Below are 20,653 nucleotides of genomic sequence, written 5' to 3' on the forward strand. Positions count from 1 at the left end.
TGAATCAAGTCATAATCCACAAAGTCAAATGATAATATGATGGACAGATTGCTGAGCATTTTTATTAGTGCTGCCATAGCTGAGCTACATCCCAAATGCAAATCACACTACACACGGCAGAGTAAGCATGGAAAAACCAATACGCTCACCCACAGGATATTTCCGAGTAAGCGTTAATGGCCGTGGTGTATGAGCAATATATCTGTCTGGCTCCATGCAGCTGAGCAAAGTATGCAACAAGAAAGAGAAATGTTCTCACTGACAACAATTCTCAAATCAGGAGATGCAGAAAATATTCATAGCACTGATGGTAAACAAGATGAGACCATTTGATCAGCAACAGGGGAAGCACAAAGTGAAATTGTTCAGGAAAAAAAAAAAGTCAAGCTTGTCCATTGGGAACAAATTGCAGTGCAAAGCAGCTGCTTGCCTTAAATTCCCAAAGCCAGATGGTTATAGACAAGCACTGCAGACTGAGCAGAATGAGCTCCTTTATGAACAAAAAATGTATATTCTGTTCGGTAGATGTGCAGCCACAGCATAATGTGCAATGCTCACTATTTAATTCCATTTTATATGCTGACTGGTATAGAAATTCTGCAAGGACCTGGCTGGTAACTGCACATTAAATCCCAAGCTTAAAACTTTGTAATAGAAATGCATACAAAACAGATGCTACAAGTGCTGCAACTGTAGAAGCTATGCTTTTTGGGGAACAATAAATGCACTTGTTTAAACTTCCATTTTCACAAGATTCCAGTCAATAAAACACAGTTGATGTAGCCTACTAGCTTGAGAGCATACCAGCATCCAAGCTTTGCATTTTAAAGATACAATGACTATGACATTTGATTTCATCCATCACAAAAAAAGCCTCTAAAAAGTGGCACACAAGCCAAATCACAAAAGTGGCTATGTGTGAATATGTTGTGATTGTATTACCGTATTTTCTGCACTATAAGGCACACCGGATTATAAAGGGCACCTTCAATAAATGGCCCATTTTAAACCTTTGTCCATATATAAAGCGCACTGGATTATAAGGCGCACCTTCAATGAATGGCCCATTTTAAAACTTTGTCTGTATATAAGATACATACAGTCCGGGCCGGACTTTGGACACGCCTGCTGTAGTGGCTCAATATTGGTCAATGTATAAGGCGCACCTGATTATAAGGCGCACTGTCGGCTTTTGAAAAAATTGGAGGTTTTTAGGTGTGCCTTATAGTGCGGAAAATACAGTACTTAACTTGATATGACCTGACTTTCTTAACCCAAATGATGACGTAGCATGACTTTCTGGGATTTTACTGGACACTTGACGTGACTTGATGTTTTCGACTTTGGTGTCATGAGTGAAGAAAGATTAAATGACATATGATACCATACTGTATATGAAATACGTGACATTTCACTGCTCACAGGGAGCTAACAATAGCGTCATTTCATACGTAATGCGGAGGCAGGCACTCCAGATGCAACAATTCCATTAAAGCCATTAAAAAGTAAATTTTCCATAATATGGCCCTTTTTAAAATCAAGTGCATTTGGGAATTGGCTGTAAGTAACGCTAATATACTTTGCAGCAGTAAATGTCAATGCAATCTAGTCATTTAATTCCCACTTCTAACTCTGTGACATATGTATTTCAGACTTCCGCTCAGCTGCCGAATATTTTTGGGATTCCCTGATTTGATTAAATTATCCTTACCCGAGTAGTTCTCTTTTATGCTCCAGAGTGTGCTGATTGTAGATGTCACATTAGCATTTGACAGGAGCGCAATTAGTCATATTCCCAGTTTGTATAAGCTTTATGGTGAAGTCATCTCTGTGTTACACATTTGACATTTCCAAGCAAGTGGACATCTCTCCAGTGTGCAATTAATAAACCCGATCCCTTAAATCATGTATTTCCAACACCTGGGGTGTTGGATTGATTAACATCTTGCTGCACATCAAGACTTCGTACTATATCATGCGACACATGACTGAACAACAACAAAAAAGATGAGGATTTAAATCATTTGCATTTCAAAACGCTCATCTTAAATCATCTTTCCCCATTCAAATGAATGAAAATACCAATGGTCTGTTCCAGCCTCCCTACAAAACAAACAAAAGGTTTTGTAAAGTGGCGCCCTCTAATATTATACCGTAATTTCCAGACTATAAGGCACACCTAAAAACCTAAAATTTTCTCAAAAGCTGACAGTGTGCCTTATAGTCCGGTGCGCCTTATATATAGACCAAATTCCTAAATTTAAACTGGCCCGAAGCATTGTGTCATGAAATCAATCATAAGGGGCCCGCTGAAGACTATGAATCATGAATCAAAAAGACTATGGATCATTATTTTGTGATTATAAAGTAATTTGTTGCATCTGAAGTTGAAATAAAAAAGATAAAATGGAGAATGATTTGATTTGGATTGAAAATCTGACATGATGCATTAATGGTGCACCTTATAGTCCAGTGCGTCTTATATAAGGACAAAGTTTTAAAATGGTCCATTCACTGAAGGTGCGCCTTATAGTCCGGTGCACCTTATAGTCCGGAAAATACGGTACTTTAGCATGTAAAGGATTAAAGAGTTTGTGCATCATAATTCATTGTGACTTTGCAGCTTCTTCTGAAATGCGTGCATATCTTTGCTACCTGGGGCTAGTATAATAGCACGCTTGTCTTCATAAGAGTCACTGGTGGGCTGGAGCTTTGAGCTACTGTACAGTATGTGTTCATCTACAAAACCCCTGCGGGGCTCCACTTCAGAGGCCGACTTTCTAATACACGACATTTATTGGCTCTCACATAATGTTGTGGTCGCTCTTTCATTGTGTCGAGGTCAGCTAGGGGTTAGTTGCAGCTGATTTCAACCAACAGCATTAATTGTACGGACTAGTAATGTATGAGTAACAAAATCATGTTATTGCTCTAATTTAGAGGATGCTTGTGTAGTTTCAAGTTGTTGATGATTAAAAAGTATTTAGAAATGCATGAGAAGTATGAAAATAATTGGCATGAAGCCAGGGTGAGTGGTATTCTTTCAGCTCGGCTTTCTATGTTTTTATTAGTCCTGCCCCTGGTACAACAGCAGCAGCACACAATTAAACACTGGAGCTCTAAAGGCAAGTGGGTCAGAAGCTGTGTTGTTGTTTTTCCAACGCAGGAAGAGCAAATGGGGACAAACAGGAGGAAATAAGGCAAGACAAACGAGAGACAGATTTTGTAATATCAGCGGCAGTTTGGAGGGAATAATGAGCTGGCCAATGGAGTGTGCCCAAAATTTACCCAAAATTCATAACAGGACAAATGAGAGGTGTATATTTTGTTAACATGGACGTCGCCCTGATAATATTTGGATTCACGTACTTCAATAAATATTGTGATTTCTTGTGAATAATATGCATTTTTTTGAGGGGTGGGGTCATAAAAATATAAATCCTGCTTCCTTTGTGGTGGCAGCAGACCAGCTAAATAAGAGCGTAGTTGCATGGGCAGGTAAATCATTCTGCTTCACATAATTAAAAGTAGAACATTTCAAAAAAATTAAAAAACAGAACAGGGAAAGAAGATCAAAAGCAAACTAAAAAAATAAAATGTATCTTACTAATATTATTAAAAGAGCATAGCTGCCGTCCAAGAGCAACATTTAAAAAATTATTTGAAGGACTTTAATTAATCATAGGCATGGGAAAAGTTGGAAAAGCAGAGTTTTTAGCTACTACATTATGCAAATAAACCATTACCAGCTGCCATTGTTGTGACAGTAACCCCCACCCCACCCTACCGCCATCAATTCCTTCAAGGTAAATTTAATGATGGATGAAGTGATGCTTGCTAGCGCCTCATTTTAATTTCTTTTGCTCTGCCTCTTGTGTGGCTAAATGATCCATTTGTATCTCATCAGGATGCGCGTGGAAACAGGCTTATATATTGCTTGCCGCCATGATGAAACCTCATCGTCATGGTGATAAAAGGATGGGAGACTTAGAAAAGTCTTGCTGGAGTCATTAGAGACATACTTGCAATTACTGCTTAACAATTGCCAGAGCCATATAGTCAAGACGTTAGGAAATTTAAAACGAAATGGACAGATTCGCAACAGTAGAACTGTCAGTGAATGTTAAGTATGTCGTACCCTATATGCAAGTCTTGATGACATGGAGCCACTATCAGGTCAAAGTGTTGGTGAGTTTCTCCTGCGCTCACTACAACCAGGAGGGAGTGGCAAGAGTTTCCCAGACTCTCCAAAAATGTCTCTAGATTTGTCTCTAGTTAGCTTTCGGCAAACGGGTAAGTCTCGAAGATATGAAAACACTATTATGTCAAAGCCAAAATCTGCGAAAAGGAGCCTCGAGAGTCTCCCAAAAACTCTGAAATGTTCCAAAAATCTTGGGGGCTTGCATGCACTTTGGCGAGAAGGAGCCTCGAGAGTCTCCCAAAATCTCTGACATGTTCCAAAAATCTTGGGGGCTTGCATGCACTTTGCAGTTTATAATTGATTTTTTAGACAAATAGCCACACCCTTATTTTTGCTTAACCAGTGTGCAGCGCCTGTTTGGAAATGTTATTAGTGTTGAAATGCAGCATAATGGCAGAATACCTCGTTGTGACCCTTGGTAGGTTTGATTTGAGTGTGTTCAATGCATTCAACAAATGGTGGCTCCACTCAAACGCTTACCCCATAAGCATACCCTGGTCCCTTCTCCAGTTAAGTAAAGCATTACATGTGCAGGATGAATAGTAATGCACTTCCATAGGCAGCTTGTTACATCCAGCACTCCAGCAATTATGATAAGTTATGTATCCAGTTTGAAAGCACAGCACTTCAACTATATAATGTCATATTTAACACCAGACTGACGCAAGACAAACAAGTTGAAAAATAACTTGATGAGGATGATGACAAAAGAAGACACGCGCACGCACACAAAAGGTGGGTGACATCCTCCCAGCCCACGCGCGCATATTGATCGCGCATGCAGGCAGACAACCAACGCCACGCGAACGCCTCATATAAACAAATAAAGAGCGTATTGGCAGGAGGCCACCCTTGATGACGAGACAAGAGAACGGAAAAGACAGCGGATCAATTGGATTAAATACTTACAGGAGCGAGGAGGGGAACTGGGAAGCCCGTGAGGCACTCAGGAGGAGCAGGACCTGGAACGTCCAGGCGTGCGCCCTGCAGGTATCCATTGGAAAACGATGTGGGAGGTGGATGTGGGTGGGGGCCGAATGTGGCGCCCCCCGCCGCCGATGAATAAGAGAGCGCGGCGGCGTGTCAACCTGCCGGTGCCTCCTTCAGTGCTCGCTGCTGGAAAGCCTTATTCTAATCTGATCAGAGCGACAACAGACAGGACAGGTAGCGCCGGAGCTCCTCCTCCTCTCTCTCTCTCCCTCTCTCTCTCTTTCTCTCTCTCTCTCTCTCTCTCTCTCTCTCTCTGTCTCTCTCTCTTTCTCTCTCTCCCTGTCTCTCTAGTGGATGTACGACACTATGGGTTGGATCTATCTATCTATCTATCTATCTATCTATCTATCTATCTATCTATCTATCTATCTATCTATCTATCTATCTATCTATCTATCTATCTATCTATCTATCTATCTATCTATCCATCCATCCATCCATCCATCCATCCATCCATCCATCCATCCATCCATCCATCTATCTATCTATCTATCTATCTATCTATCTATCTATCTATCTATCTATCTATCTATCTATCTATCTATCTTATATATTTCCATCCATCCGTCATATTCCACAATGAGCTGGAGCCTATCCCAGCTGACTTATGCCAGAATGCACACTGAAGTTATTGCCAGCCAATCACAGGGCAGGTACTGAATCGACAAATGAGCGTTCACACTCATATTTACACCTAAGGAAAATTTCACATCTTCAGTTTAATTAACACGGCTGTTTTGGGATTGTGGGTGGAAACTGGAGTACCCAAAGACAACCCACGCAAGCACGGGGATAACATGCTCAGCAAGCTCAGAAACTGTCAGGCAGATGTGCTAATCACTAAGATCACAGTGCCACACTAATATCAGGATCCAATTTGGTTGGATTTTGTACTGAAAGTGTCACGATCTGGTTTTGTCGACTTAGTTTTGATTAGATTTAGTTTGTTTCTTGTTCGGTCCCACTTTTGCTTCCGATGTCTTTCACAGTCATAAGCGGATATTTTCTCTGGAAACTTTTGAATTAGAAGAACAGCATTTTGATTGGGGGAAATTGAACGTGGTTGTGCGTGCTTGCGTGCGTGCGTGTAATGCAGCCCTGGAGGTGGGAAGCGTGGCCGCACAGGCAGGATGCTCAGGGACTCGGTTATCAATCGTTGCCTGGCAACCACGCACCATCTCCGGTGTCCTCTCACCCTCCTACTCTTCCTCTTTCCGTTTCCTCCTTCCCTCTTTTTTCTGCTCTGTCTCCCCTTTTTCCAAACACTGTTGCATTCATCTCAGCATCTCATCTACTGAGATACCTTTTCAGGCATTTTTTCCCCCCGATTACTTCACAGAGATGAGAATGGCGAAGGCAAGAATGGTCGCTTCTGGAGAGGGTTTGCGAGTGCAAGGGATACAATAGCAAAGAAAAAGTGAAGACAGGCTGCATCGGCAGATATTCATGACTTCTTTTTTTCTCATTAACAAGGAAGCATATCACTATATCCTGAATAATAGGTGTCAGACTCATCCCAGCAACACCTTTTATTTCGAATACAAGGCTTTGACGATGCAAGTCCTAAAATTTGAAGGAACTGACAGATGTGATCATGATAATTACTTCACAGCTCTACATGGGATTGATGCATTGAAAAGACACACGTTTGGCTTATTTTTTCAGAATTTTTCGGAATAACTTTTTACACCAGGTACTACTTCAAAATATGCTTGGCTCTCCGAGTAAATTTAAAATAGTAAAAATCACAATGCAGTTGCCTAGTAGGCCTGTGCTCTTCAAAAACAACATTGAGGTTAATTGTTACTAAAACAAAACAAGAAAAGAAAATTTTATATTGAAAGCGTTGTCCGCACTTATTCTTCCGGTGGCCAAGCAACTAATTAGTCGTAAAAAAAAAAAAAAAGAACATACGTAAAAGTATTCATTTCTCAAAGTACCTCTGTACTGAAAAGTTAAATACAACTGAACTGCGTTCTTCCTCAAAGATAAGGTGAGAAACTCGGTCATCCGGGAGTGACTTGGTGTAGAGCCGCTGCTTCTCCGCATTGAGAGGAGCCAGAGGAGGTGGCTTGGGCATCTCATCAGGATGCCTCCTGGTCACCTCCCTGGGGAGGTGTTCTGGGCATGTCCCACCGGCAGGAGGCCCCGTGAACGACCCAGGATGCGCTGGAGAGACTGTCTCTCAGCTGGCCTGGGAACGCCTTGGGATCCCCCGGGATGAGCTGGGCGAAGTGGCTGGGGAGAGGGAAGTCTGGGAGTCCCTCCTAAAGCTGCTGCCCCTGTGACCCGACCCTGGATAAGCAGAAGATGGATGGATGGATGGATGGATGGATGGATGGATGGATGGATGGATGGATGGATGGATGGATGGATGGATGGATGGATGGATGGATGGATGGATGGATGGATGGATGGATGGATGGATGGATGGATGGATGGATGGATGGATGGATGGACTGCGATTAACAAATCACACAGTATTTGCACAGTTTTGACTATTCACACAACACTAGTCGGCGCCTGTATTCCACCAATGAAAAACATAACAAAACATAAATCCACTAATCAAGCGCTATGTAAATTTACAAAAGTTCCACAATCTGTCAATTTTCAGAAGGGCTTGTTTACAGACGAAAGATTAAATCGATTGTTTGATCTTACACTTGATGGTTGTGCAAGCAACCCTGAGACCAAACAATCTGTATACAAACTATTTGCATTAATATACTATCTCTTTAATTGACTTTCTGTGCTCCAAGTATCATAGGCGCCCTGAGGGCAACAAAAACGTAGGAACCATATAAGCAGTCTGGCCGCTCAGCAACCTTTAATATAGAACTTAATTTCTTGACGCCTTCTTCAGGGACCCCTTCCAAATCAGCATAATTCACTGGAAGCTCGTGCAGCCTGAGTTACTGAGGTACGTACTTATTACTTATAAAGTAATACTGCCCCCTAAAGGCCATATATTGACATTATGGATGGCTGTTGGAACAAGTAAATATAAATTGTTTAAATAGATATACTATGCTGTACGGAAGAGGATTGTCTTTAAAAATTATTAAATTATATTTATAATATTAAATATTTATCATATTAAATATTCATAATTTCTTTAGATCAAATGAAAACATCCCTTTTTACAATAATAATAATGATAAATATAATAATTTTATTATAAAAAGTATTTTGCCTGAAACCTGCACACTGCAGATTTATTGGGGGCGGCAGAAATCACTAGTGCTTTGAAACATAATTGAAAATCCATGCATGAAAGAATAGACCAAACACCACTTTGCATTTGTAATATAGTCTCTTCTTAATATTTATTCTGTCTGACTCGTGGAGGGGTTTATTTTTTTTACAGCACAATTTGCATAATGTCTAAACACATCCTGTGTACAACCACAAAACCATTACATTATTGTTATTTTTTGGTTGGAAAAACAAGACCATTTTACAAGCATATTTCTTTACAGTCAGCATACAGATCAATTTATACATAATGTGTTGGACCGAACATGCAACATCCACGACATGAAGACATTTTTCCCTCTCATTTTTGTTGTACAACTATAGACACGCATTAATTACTGTACATTTAATTTATATCTCTTTTCGCACCCTCTCGCATGCTCATATTTGGACAAAATAAACATTCACTCTGTAGAAAATAAACACTTTATGTACACTGTCAAAGTCACATTCACGCAGATGGATGATTGGACGATCAACAGGCAACTGGACAAACAGTGAAGAAGAGTCGAACCGGGAAACAGTCAATAAGAGAGAATTTTACATGGAAGCAAAGCTTTCACTTGCTTTACAGTAGACTGCTGTTCGTGTTGGGCCGGTCAGATTGTGCATTGCCATTTTGTGGAATTCCCCCATCTATTTCTCTCTCTCCATATATATTTTTTGTTGTTCTTTAAAATCTGCTACATAGACATAAATAAATACACGCCACATTAAACATTCTACTGTCACGTTTTCAATTCATTCCAGTGCAGAAACATTACAACACATGAATGAGGAAAACCATAAAGTGCACAAGCTTCCACGCCTATAAATAGATTCAAATCCATTTCAAAATAAAATACTTTTCGTCCTTCTTTTTTGTTTTAGACCTTATTTTTCAACAGACAGACATATAATTACAAAAAAAATCAAATGTTGCATAGAAGTACCTCAAAAGAAGCAAAAAAAATGGCACGATACCACAAAAATCCTCCATCTTCTTTTTCTTATTGTAATATATTTTCAAGTTTTTTTTTTGCTGTTGAAGTGACATCTTGTTCTTAGCCTCTTCATATTTAGTGATATGCACATTGACGCTTTTTGTGTTTTATGACTTTTTTTTTTCAATATGGTCACGACACTATACAGGGTTGACCTGCACTGTAATTAAGTGCCCACGGTGTGTTTTTTGGTCACAGGCAGTGAAGTAGGCTGGTTCACCATGTTGCACCGGGAGTATCACATACGCACACACACATACACAGAAGAACCTTGACCGGGAGGGAGGTGTTGATACGAGATAAACGAACACTAGTCATCCTCGAGTGTCGGCACAATCCCCGCGGTACTGCTTTATGTGCAAAAGGCTGACTGCATGTGACCATTGTCGTGGGCCACTCGTAAACATCTTGAGGGCAAGTATGGGGACCCTACGGCAACCTGTCACGTATCATAAGAACATTTCTTTGATCCTTCAGCAATATTTCTTTTTGTACTAGTCATAAGTACTTCTGCCTTACAGTTGAGAGGGCCTAGCTTCAGTACTACAGCTTCTTATCACATTACAAAATCGTAAATGTTAGGTTCATCTAAGACTAAGTCTCTACAGTATGAATCGGAGTGAAGGTCAGTGCTTGTTTGTCTGTCTGTGTCTTGTGATCAATCCAGGGTGGCCTTCCACACTCAAAGTCAGCTTGGATAGCCTCCAGCTCACCCAAACTCAAAATGAGGACTCAAGATATTACGAATTGATGTGTTTGCCTAGATGAGTGATTGGGTGGTGACCAATCCAGGGTCAGGATGTGGTCAAGTCTACATGGACGCTTATTGAGGGCAAGCTCAATGGAATTTTTTTTTTTTTTTTAACTATTTGTCCTCTATGATCGAACTGGCGACCAATCCTGGGTCAAAGTCAAATTGACTAGTCTGCCTGCAACCCAAATGGGGATAAACGATTAAAAATATGTGTGAACAAATTGATGGTGACTTGACTTGTCAACTGGCTGTTGAAAACCAAGACTGAATCAGCATTTTTGGATTTGAGTCCGAACAAATTAGACCATATTAGCTGTATCCAAATTCAAAGGCCGCATTTTCATCCGCAATCTTGGCTACATGACGTCACTTCCAGCGTGACTCGCCGGCACGTGGTTTTCAAATTCTAGAACGACTATTAGCATTCTGGGTCTTTCAACGCGTGCAATGCTATAACCTTTCCAAGATTGTCAACAGGCAAATGCTATTATTTAACATATCTGTCTGCATCATACTGTGTATTAATGTATTTATATTTTCTGTATAACCTCTCTCCAAGCCACAAACCATTCCAACATTTTTGCTATGAGGAAAACAAGTTGATGCTGGCAGTTGATAGCATGTCAAACCTCCTGAATGGATGTCAATGAATATAATGTTTTTTCTTTATGAAATGATGGTGATGATTCTGATTGCATTATCTGCTCAGAGGTTGCTCGGCGCCGAGCTGACGAGCAGCTTGTGCCAGCTAACCACCCTCTTCCTCATGTCCACCTTGTCCAACCAGATGTAGGCCTCCCCGATCAGAGTCTTCTTCACAAACTTGCCTCCGTTGGAGACCAGGAAAAGCTGCAAGGGCAGAACAATAAAGCGGCTCCATGTTTTGCACAACTGTCATGTTTGTCAGAACACAGAACCATAAAACCATAACAAGACTGCAGCGTGTACCGACTTCTTTTTTTTTTGGGGCGTACCTGTATAGAGTGTCCCGTGGGGTTAAGTGGAAAGCGGAAGGTCTCGTTAAAAGACGGCTCCCGGTCGTGACGGCAAACCCTGGTCTTTTTCTTGATGATCCTCTTCTGAGTGGCCACGTTGACCACGTACAGCTTCACGTACAAATCTGATGGAGCACGGGGGCGATAAAAGACGAACATTTCATTTCAGACTCAGGTTGCCAAATTATTTAAAATGACATCAAAAATAGTGCTTACAGATAAATGTGTTGAAATATCATGCTTTGAAAATATTATTTCGCATGGGTATCTTCAGAAGACAAAATGCAATGTTTAGATTAAGGTCAAAATTTCCAAAATCCCTGTGTAACTTCCCGCGGATATTTATTGGAATATTTCCAGGAATGAACCTCTCTTTGGAGTTACGGCTTGATATCCACATGTAAAAACACAGTTGCAGTTCACCCCACCTGGTAGGTGGTCGGGACTTTTGAACTTGTGAGTGATGTTTCTGCACTGCAGGACTTCCAGGACTAACTGGTCGCCGTCTGTCTTCACCTCTTTCTTCAAGGCCACCTTGATCTCACCCATCACTTGAGTTTTCCCACCTACAACAAAGGCTCGTGGTCAAAAATAAAAAGGCCTGCTAGAATGGTTGAACTTTATATAGGAAGCACTTTAAATGGTGGCTGCTGCGTGATGACTGAGTTTCAATGTGACTGATTCGCCACATTTAAAGTTACAAGGGGTGTGCACAATTATGCAATCACATCATCTCGAGTGTTTCTCCTTACTTCCTCTCTAAAAATATTTTTTTTCAATTGGGTTTTCAAGGTTATAGGTCATATTAACTGAGGAAAAAGCTATGAAATTATTATTTTGGTTCCATTTTTATATCACAAAAATCTGGCATTTCAACAGGGGTGTGTAAAGTTTCTAAATTATGGCACGTCCACAGTTCAAGAAAAAAAGGCTACTGTCGTTTTTATGAGTGGCCAGCAGGTGGTGATACATACTGCAAATATGAGAACTCTAATATTGCCCACCTCAAAACACAATTGAGACATGGTTTACATTTCATTATAAAAAGTATGTCATATTTTGAGAGAATGTAAGGAAATGAACTGTTTATATACGGTACAATTAAGACGCAAGTCACACACACACAAACTGTTGTATATGTGTGTGTTGATGTGTGCCTTAAAGGGGCGTGGCCTAGCGAGTCCTATCAAGTGTTGCAATGAGGTAGTTAGTTCAGTAGTTGTGTGTGTTTCATGCACGTTGTGTTTTTGTTTTATATTTGTGTTTTTAACTGTTTGTACTAAGAGTTTATTTCTGGTTTTGAGTAACTTGAGCTAAAATGAAAAATATCCAAAATATCATCAGTCTACATGTCAGTTGTACAAACTACAATATTTAGAGGACATCTACATGCTTTGGCCTTAGCACAAAAACAGTGAAGGTTTGCTGGTGAATATCAAAAGGTCAGGTTACCAAAAAGTGCGAGAATCTGCAAATTTATGAATATGCTACATTCACTGTCCTCGAGTTCTCAAAGTAAACTGCTTGCCTTCATTCTCAGGAGTTCCAATGTGGTTTTTGTCCGTTCCGTTGGGAATTGTCGTACCACTGCGACAACAAGGACAAACAACATTAGCATTGGCACTGTCAGTCACAGCAGAGTTTTAAATGTTTTTTGAATGTCTTCTCTCACATGCGTGGGACTTGAAATATGGCACTGTCCACTCCAGTCCCTCCACCCTCACCTCCATCCAGACCACCCCCGTAGGCATCGCTCACCAGACTTGGGGCAGACAGCACCACTGGCCCTGAGACATCGCCCAGACGGTGCCCTGGTCCTATGAGAGAGAGAGAGAGAGAGAGAGAGAGAGAGAGAGAGAGAGAGAGAGAGAGAGAGAGAGAGAGAGAGAGAGAGAGAGAGAGAGAGAGAGAGAGAGAGAGAGAGAGAGAGAGAGAGAGAGAGAGAGAGAGAGAGAGAGAGAGAGAGAGAGAGAGAGAGAGAGAGAGAGAGAGAGAGAGAGAGAGAGAGAGAGAGAGAGAGAGAGAGAGAGAGAGAGAGAGAGAGAAAGCGAGAGAGAGAGAGAGAGAAAGCGAGAGAGAGAGAGAGAGAGAAAGCGAGAGAGTGTTTTCTATATATTGTATGGCATATATCGTATACTTTATCATTATTATTATTATTTTAGTACGACTTAGTAGGTTTTTATTAGACCTTTGTTGCATCATATTATTTCCTTATACCATATACTGCAGTATTACTGCTACTAGCAGTATATTCTATAGTCACTATATTATTATTAGTTTATGCTATAGACTGACTGACTCTTTAGTCACTATTTTATTACTGATAAGTCAGCAGTTGTACTAGTTGTTTTATTGACGCTTCCGTGACTGTGGGTGTACCTAATATTCTGGCAAAGTTCTTCCACCCATGCCAACAAGTGCCCATATTTGGAATAAAATCAGTGACTTAGTAATTATAATCAAAATAAAATCAATTGATACAAAGAACATATTGTTAAGAGAATACATATACATATTTACAAATGAGGAAACATTTCTTACAATATTTATATCTATCATGTCTGTTATTCACACATTTACAATCTTATATTAAGGTTTAAATCATTTTAGTATTTCTTTGGATGATATTGATTATTGTTCCTGTATGTTGCCTCACCTTCCCTTTTTCTCTGCGCTCATTGGTGGATGAGGCTCGCAATGGTGCTGTTTGCTGCTTTGACCGCCAATTGTTGAGGGCAGAGGGAGTAAAAAGGGTTGGGGTCCAGGGAGGAGTAGCAGGTAGGGTGGGGATTCTGTGTGGCATATGCATGTATGTGGGCGTGTGTGTGCATTTGTGTGTGTTGCCATTTGCTTGTGGTGCATTCACATGGTAAACGCATGCAAAGACACACACAAAGAGCGGCAGTAAAAAAGCCAGGGGAGCTGCGAAGTCATGCTTTTATACTTTAGAACACATAATAGAAATCTATTATTATTATTATTATGATTCTATTTTGTCCATTTTGCTAACTTCAGGGACTACCATCCCGCATTGGTTTCAGGGATTTAGAAAAACCAGATGCTTGGGATTGGCACATGCACACTAGGTTGTTATATTTGAAAGTTGGTGATTTATAACATAAGTTAGAGGCTTTATTTGTTTGTATTTTAGATTAGTTAAATTCAGGAAAACAAGCATATTCATTTGTTTTAAGAACAGGACTTTTACATTGTTCGGTATTCGATATAATAACGGTGGAAAAGTTCCTAATAAAAGGAAAAAAAATACATGAAACTCAGGAATGCTAGATCGCAAACGCGCAAGGGTTCACTAGAAGTAAATTCAAAAAGTGAAACTGTTTAGGTAGCGGTTTTAGTGTTAGCTACATGCACAAGTGGGGAGTGGAAAAAATAGGGGAGAAGTGTGTCAAAGGATGTGCATCAAGGGTAGGGAAGGGATTTACTTGGTTGCAGGCGGGACTGTTGCACGGCAGCCTCGGCGGCAGCGATGGCTATCCCTGCATCCTCCAGATGGGCCTGGGTGACACTGCTCTTGCTTTGGCTCCGCGACGGCCCGTGCGAACGGAGCTGGCCATCCGAGGAAGACTTGGAGCTACCTGGGCTGCTGTGAGACTTTTCCAAGGACAACATCTGCGAATCTGTTGTGACGGTAGTGTGAATTTATTGTGTTAGCATCCTTTTTTTTTTTTTTTTTTATCATTGTTACCTAGCAGGAAGGACGCTAGACAGCATTCACTTAGCATTTATTCTGTCAAGGCTTTCTACAAATAAAACATCATGCTCGGCAGCTGTGGAACATGATGAATGGATTTACCATTGGTGAGTGTATACACGTCAATTGGAACCTAAACGTTCCCTGTTCTTGCATAGGCGAGCAGATGTAGACAATCCCAATTGTAGCTGTCAGTGTTTTTACAGTGGACGAGTGGCCCTGTATGCTTTGGTTACCTGTCGTATGCCATGTGTTCTCCTTACCTTTAGAAGGATCAGGGAAGATTCCATGGCTTCTGCTCTTGATTACAGAGTTAACGGGTGAATCGTAGTTCCCTTCTCCCTGCTCTGGCCCTTGTCCCATACCGTGCCCAGGCCCCATGCCAGACCCTGACAGGTGACCTTGGACACCGTGCCCCTGCCCGGCTCCAGACCCGGGCGGCCCCTGAACCCCCTGGTGGGCTCTGCTGTGCTCAATGCTCTCGCTCTGTTCCTTGAGTGGAAACCAGCGAGGTGTGTTGTCCAGCTGAGTCGTGTTGGACAAGTCGATCAAGACCTGAACTCAAACACAAACATTGCAGAATGAGCCCCGGTGAAGATTTACTGGGTTTGTTTGAAGACAAAGGCTTTGACTCACTTCTCCCAGAAAGTCATTGGATGAGGATCTGTCGTAGTCCCACACTGTCACCTCCAGGGTCTTTTTCTTAAGCTAGATTGAAGAGGAGAAAAGGAACTCATGTGGAACTGTCATATACCTCTTACATACATGAATGAAATGCTCTAATGTGTAGGAGGCAATGAATTTCAGAAGTGTGAGAGGGTGTTTCAGAAGTTAGTGAGTGGAAGAAAAACAGCATTCATTTGTGTGATTGTTTAGCTAGTATGTCTGAAAGCGTTTCAGTAGCGTTCGAAAATGTTTCACTCGTGCGTATGAAAGCATTTTATTCGTGCGTGAGAGTATTTCAGAAGTGTGTATTTCTTTGTGCTAAAATGAGTGATATAATTGAAAGTGGATGTGCACAAGCATTTGTGTGCGTATTTATGGCTTTGAACAAAATAATTTTTTTGTGGGGACTTAAATGTCATTCCAAACAAAGCAACTAATGAAAATCAACATCTGCATGCATGTGTTAATGCATTACAATGATCTTAAAGATGATTGGGTGTGTTTGTGTGTGCTCATGCGTTGTTATAGTTTATTGGAACATGAATCTGAAAACACAAAGTGAATATGCGTGCATGCGTGACATTTACCTGTTCCAGATGGATGTTCTTGTATATGACAGTCTGGTTCCATTCTGGGTTTATGGTCTTCTGGGCATATTTCGTCCTTCTCTTGTTGTCCACACTGCGGCATTGCGGCAACACACAAAATACTTGATCACCATTTGCCCATCTTGGCAGTAGACTGAATTCTATTCCATACACATGAACGTAAAGGAATAAGATGCTTGTCAATATGATTGTTTGAAAATCATGGTTTGAAAGAGATGAAGTAATAAATGCTTCCATTGATTCTTGTACAAAAGAGGCACAGGAGATTTGAAGGTGAGAGGCATGGGGAAGAAGCAGAAATCATGGTACAGTTTGTTTTAACATTACTACACCGAGCAGAGACACAAAGAACAAAAAGGATGAGTAACAAATCACAGAATTTGAAGGGAAGGGTAGAAAAAAAACACAACACCACTAACTGAAAGCAAAGATCAGCACCACACTACCTTGCATTCTGGACAACCATTACTTGGCTGAGGGAGTCCAGAAGAGGAAGAGGAGGGCGGATTGTCACAAATAAGAAAAACAAAAAAAACAAAAAAACAAAAAACAGAAAAAAAAAACAGTCAGAGAAGCCCAACGAGCTCAAAGAAAAGTCAGTCAAAGGATAGTGAAACGGACCGATATACTCTCTCCAAGGTTACATACAAACACATACAGGGTTAGGGTTACATCTTGGAAATGCATGACTAAGCATCAAAACTTGAACGCAATTGGCCAACAGGCAAATCAAAAGTGTTGTTCTACTATCTGCTATGTCAGACAACAACGTTGAACATACACATGGAGAGGAACGAGTCCTGCTGCTTACAAACATGTCTTTAATGCTGTTAGGGAGTCTAATGGCTCTATTGATCCCTGGGCTATTTTCCTGCTCTCACGAAGAGAGCAGTCAGAGCAGCAACAACAACATGGTTACAGCAGGGGAAGCAACCATTTTAAAAGTGCTGAATTTGCAAGTTTGCTCGCTTGTAAGGAATGAAAATGTTTCTATATGTTGCACTGTATTTCGCAGAGACATGACTACTCGCTCGCAGATGCTTACCCTCGCCCAGGCAGCAGGTAGACTTTGACAAAAGGGTCCGAGTAGCCGTCGTTGTCCCTCGGCGCCAGATTTCTTGCCTGGAGCACGTGAACAATTAGGTTCCCCACATTCCTGTCGTAGTTGATCTGCAGCTGAGTTGGGAAACGGATCGTTACTGTTGGTGTACGGCCAAGAGATGAGACCGGAATTCCATTTGTCTATTTGCTTTTAAAGTATCATTAAGGAAAAGGTGTTTGTCATCTTCCAGGTTGTTGAAAGTCTTTTGCCTTAAATCCATTGCAGTAGCTCAAAGTAAACAGATGTAAAATTAAAGTACATAAAGTCTAAACCAACTCAACACTGGCTTTATCCCAGTGTCCTCAAATAGCTTTGTCCTCTATGAGTTTCTTTCCTCTGCAAACTTTGCTTGGTGCTCATTTTGCTCCAGTCTGTACAGTCTGTACCTTCCCACCTCCAAACTTTTGCCGATCTGTGCAACCATTTAATGCACCACTATGGTAGTTAATCTTTGCTCACTCTGGCAATCTAAGAGGTGCGGTTAATCTTACTCCAAGCCGGGAAGACACCATTGAAGCTCTTACGACTACTATTACTCACTGTCGATGCAATATGTTTTATACCTGAATTTCTCCAGTAATGGGATGAGACATCCTTATCATGTCTGTTGGCTGAAAAAAAAGAGAACAGAAAGCCATGATTTGAATTAGTTGAACAAAAACACATTTATTCCGTGACGAAATTAATATATAATCCACTCCAACACCCACTCATATACGACGGTTCAAAAGTTTGCGGTCTCTTAAAAATGTCCCTATTTTTAAAATAAAATCACTATTTTTCAATGAGGATAACATTCAACTAATCAGGATTACTCAACTAATTACAGCACATCTTGAATGAGAGTCAGAACAGACCTACAACTATTTAAAGTGCCTCTCATTTTAGTTATCACATTCATTGTGGTTATTATTTTTATGAAATTTTAGGGATGATTTACTTTGGTTTCATTTACAAAGTGTTATAAAAACCTGGCATTTGAAAAGGGGTGTGTCAACTTTTTATATCCACTGTAAATCTTTGTGAGAACTGAATTGTCCTTGCAAACAAAACAAGTGATGTAAATCAATGCGTGTGTGTGTGTGTGTGCGCGTGTGTGCGTGCGTGCGTGCGTGCATGTGACCTTGCACACCTCCATTGCATATACTTGTCGCATCATAATTGGCCTGTCATTGCCTGATGTAAAGCATAATAGAGTTTGACCTTCCTCCCTGGGGAAGGCCTCCCCTTGGACGCGTTATGTGATGTCACGCTAATGGAATGAAAATGGCAGAGGTGAACAAGGATGGTGCTGAGGCATGTAAAAGGCAGCCCTATAGTCAGAACTGGACACAGGGGCATGGAGGGAGAGTTATCATTTCATATCATAATTTCGATACTAGTATTTTGTTTGTATTATATAACACTGAATACAGGCTCCAGCACCCCCTGCAACAGGCTAGGCGGTGTTCAAAATAAATGGATGGATAGTATTGCACCATGTAAAAATATAATCCCTACTCTGTATAAATTATTATATGTATATATATATATTTATATATAATTTTAGTACAATGATTAATAATAATAATAATATAATGAATAAATAAATGTAATAATATAATTCATTTCATCTTCCACTCGAGTACCTTGTGTCGTTGTTTCTTATTTATGGCAGGCGACGCAGGCTGGCCAGGGCTGGGCACCCCGCTGGATGTGGCTGACCCAGGTCCGGAATGCAGCAGAGCCGATCGCTCCAGTGCCGACAGTACGCCTAGACCGGCGGGTCCTTCGAGACCTGTGCCCATCGCACTCGGCGCCTGCTGCTGTGAAACCTTGTGCAGCTCAGCAGCCAGCTGCTTGGGATCGACGCCGGGAGAACGTTGGCCTCCTAATGAAACAAGCAACTGTGTAGTCACATTGCGATAGTGTAATACACATGCATGCAAATCCATTGTACATACCAGCCTTAAGCTGGACGTGGTGCTCCAGAACTTGTGGGTGCTCGGGATCGGACAGCATGTTAAGGTCGCTGTTTGAAATCGTACATTTGGGGACATTTGTAATATCAACCAGTGCAACAATCAATAAGAGTGGTCAGATGATGAGGATGTGAAGTGAGAACAGAAGAGTGTGGAGGGAAATAAAGTCATGCAGAGATCAGCCATATAGACCTTTTCACAATGGCATCACTATGGTTGCAAAATTCAGAGGATTTTACAAATTGAACACCTCATGGGAATTAACAAGAATAGATTAGAAATTTAAAAAACCTGAAGGTTGGCTTTCAATAGGTATCTTATGAGTTTTTCAAATTACGAGCGGTCAAAGACAAAATGTGAGATCAAGGAGCTTCCAAGTAAAGGAAAAACAACAGGTAATGTAATAGCCACATTTGTAGTCAAAAAGATTTTGCAATAATATTAGCTTATGACAAAATGAAACTTGAATTATGCTTGAATATGATACCTTTACAATAAATCACTCTCAGTTTCAAATAGTTTCTTATTAATTCCCATGGAAGTTTTGAATGTCAAAAATTCCCTCAATTTTTTTTTCCTACCTCGAAAATTTTCATGGACTCTCATGGACTGCTAATTTACCAGAAATATTCCAACCCATTGGACCTTATAGGTAGCGTACCTCAGAGTTACAAACTCAGATGGCACCTCCATTGAACAAACCCCTTACATCTCATCTGGTCAAGGCAGAGTGGTTGAGAATCATTTTATTGGCCTTGTTCTCAGATATAGTTTAAATGTATCAATTGAAAGTCCACTGGCCATATTATGAAAAGGTCAATCCAGCATGTCAAAGAGATTTCAGAGGGAGAGATAGCAAAACGGTAGGAAGCTGTGACATACAGTCGTACGCAGAGCTCCGCCTCTGCACATGGCTGCCCCACAATGCCTTGCACTTCCTCGTAGGTCTTTCCCGTCAGCTGCACACCGTTCCACTCCAGCACCTGCATGCCTGGAATGGCGTCGTAGGAGGGAAAAAAATTTGATATGGATAAGAATATTTAAGGTTTTGGATTGTCTGTGCTCATAACAACTTTGATCATTATTGTGAGCTGTGTTGCCTTTAATTTCGCAGACTGGAAAACACTTTTTCCACTGCAGCTGCTCGTGTGTTGAACAGATGCCATGTTCAAGAAATGTTTTATAAATAAAACATTTTCTTCACAATTGGAAGATGCAATGACATTATCACGTATCAGTACTTGGTAATGGCGTGTACATACTAAAATGTGAGAACTCGTACTATGTGTATTTTTTTTTATCAGTGCATCTATATCGTCAATTCATGTTGATAGTTGATTTGCACAATGAAGAAAGACCACAGCAATGCAAACTGAAGGTATTTGCTGAAAAATTGTACTGAATGACTTCTCGCTAGTCAAAA

The 20,653-nt window shown here is 40.8% G+C and overlaps 2 protein-coding genes across 10 annotated transcripts in view; both read right to left on the bottom strand.

The window, feature by feature from the left end:
• cacna2d1 (calcium voltage-gated channel auxiliary subunit alpha2delta 1) overlaps positions 1-5,379 on the bottom strand; it is a 56,576-nt gene extending 51,197 nt beyond the window's left edge. For all 4 annotated transcript variants that reach the window (XM_088378808.1, XM_088378806.1, XM_088378807.1 and 1 more), the window contains exon 1: positions 5,111-5,379. In XM_088378808.1, coding sequence (XP_088234934.1) covers positions 5,111-5,199 — 89 coding nt within the window. In that variant the 5' untranslated portion in view covers positions 5,200-5,379. The remainder of the gene's footprint in view (positions 1-5,110) is intronic.
• Positions 5,380-8,488: 3,109 nt separating this feature from the next.
• The window catches only part of pclob (piccolo presynaptic cytomatrix protein b), a 44,352-nt gene continuing 32,187 nt past the window's right edge, over positions 8,489-20,653 (bottom strand). For 4 of the 6 annotated variants that reach the window (XM_088379073.1, XM_088379071.1, XM_088379069.1 and 1 more), the window contains 15 exons: positions 20,113-20,221; positions 19,213-19,280; positions 18,898-19,139; positions 17,833-17,880; positions 17,213-17,343; positions 16,614-16,640; positions 16,147-16,240; positions 15,530-15,601; positions 15,157-15,448; positions 14,625-14,819; positions 12,854-12,998; positions 12,710-12,768; positions 11,610-11,747; positions 11,161-11,306; positions 8,489-11,035 (listed from right to left, as the gene is read on the bottom strand). In XM_088379073.1, coding sequence (XP_088235199.1) covers positions 10,892-11,035; positions 11,161-11,306; positions 11,610-11,747; positions 12,710-12,768; positions 12,854-12,998; positions 14,625-14,819; positions 15,157-15,448; positions 15,530-15,601; positions 16,147-16,240; positions 16,614-16,640; positions 17,213-17,343; positions 17,833-17,880; positions 18,898-19,139; positions 19,213-19,280; positions 20,113-20,221 — 1,910 coding nt within the window. In that variant the 3' untranslated portion in view covers positions 8,489-10,891. The remainder of the gene's footprint in view (positions 11,036-11,160; positions 11,307-11,609; positions 11,748-12,709; positions 12,769-12,853; positions 12,999-14,624; positions 14,820-15,156; positions 15,449-15,529; positions 15,602-16,146; positions 16,241-16,613; positions 16,641-17,212; positions 17,344-17,832; positions 17,881-18,897; positions 19,140-19,212; positions 19,281-20,112; positions 20,222-20,653) is intronic. The other 2 variants (XM_088379074.1, XM_088379070.1) reach the window with 1 other exon arrangement.

This window comes from Syngnathus floridae, chromosome 6 (genome assembly GCF_059516105.1).
Source record: "Syngnathus floridae isolate MCC-2025c chromosome 6, RoL_Sflo_1.0, whole genome shotgun sequence".
In the NCBI taxonomy this organism is placed as follows: domain Eukaryota; kingdom Metazoa; phylum Chordata; class Actinopteri; order Syngnathiformes; family Syngnathidae; genus Syngnathus; species Syngnathus floridae.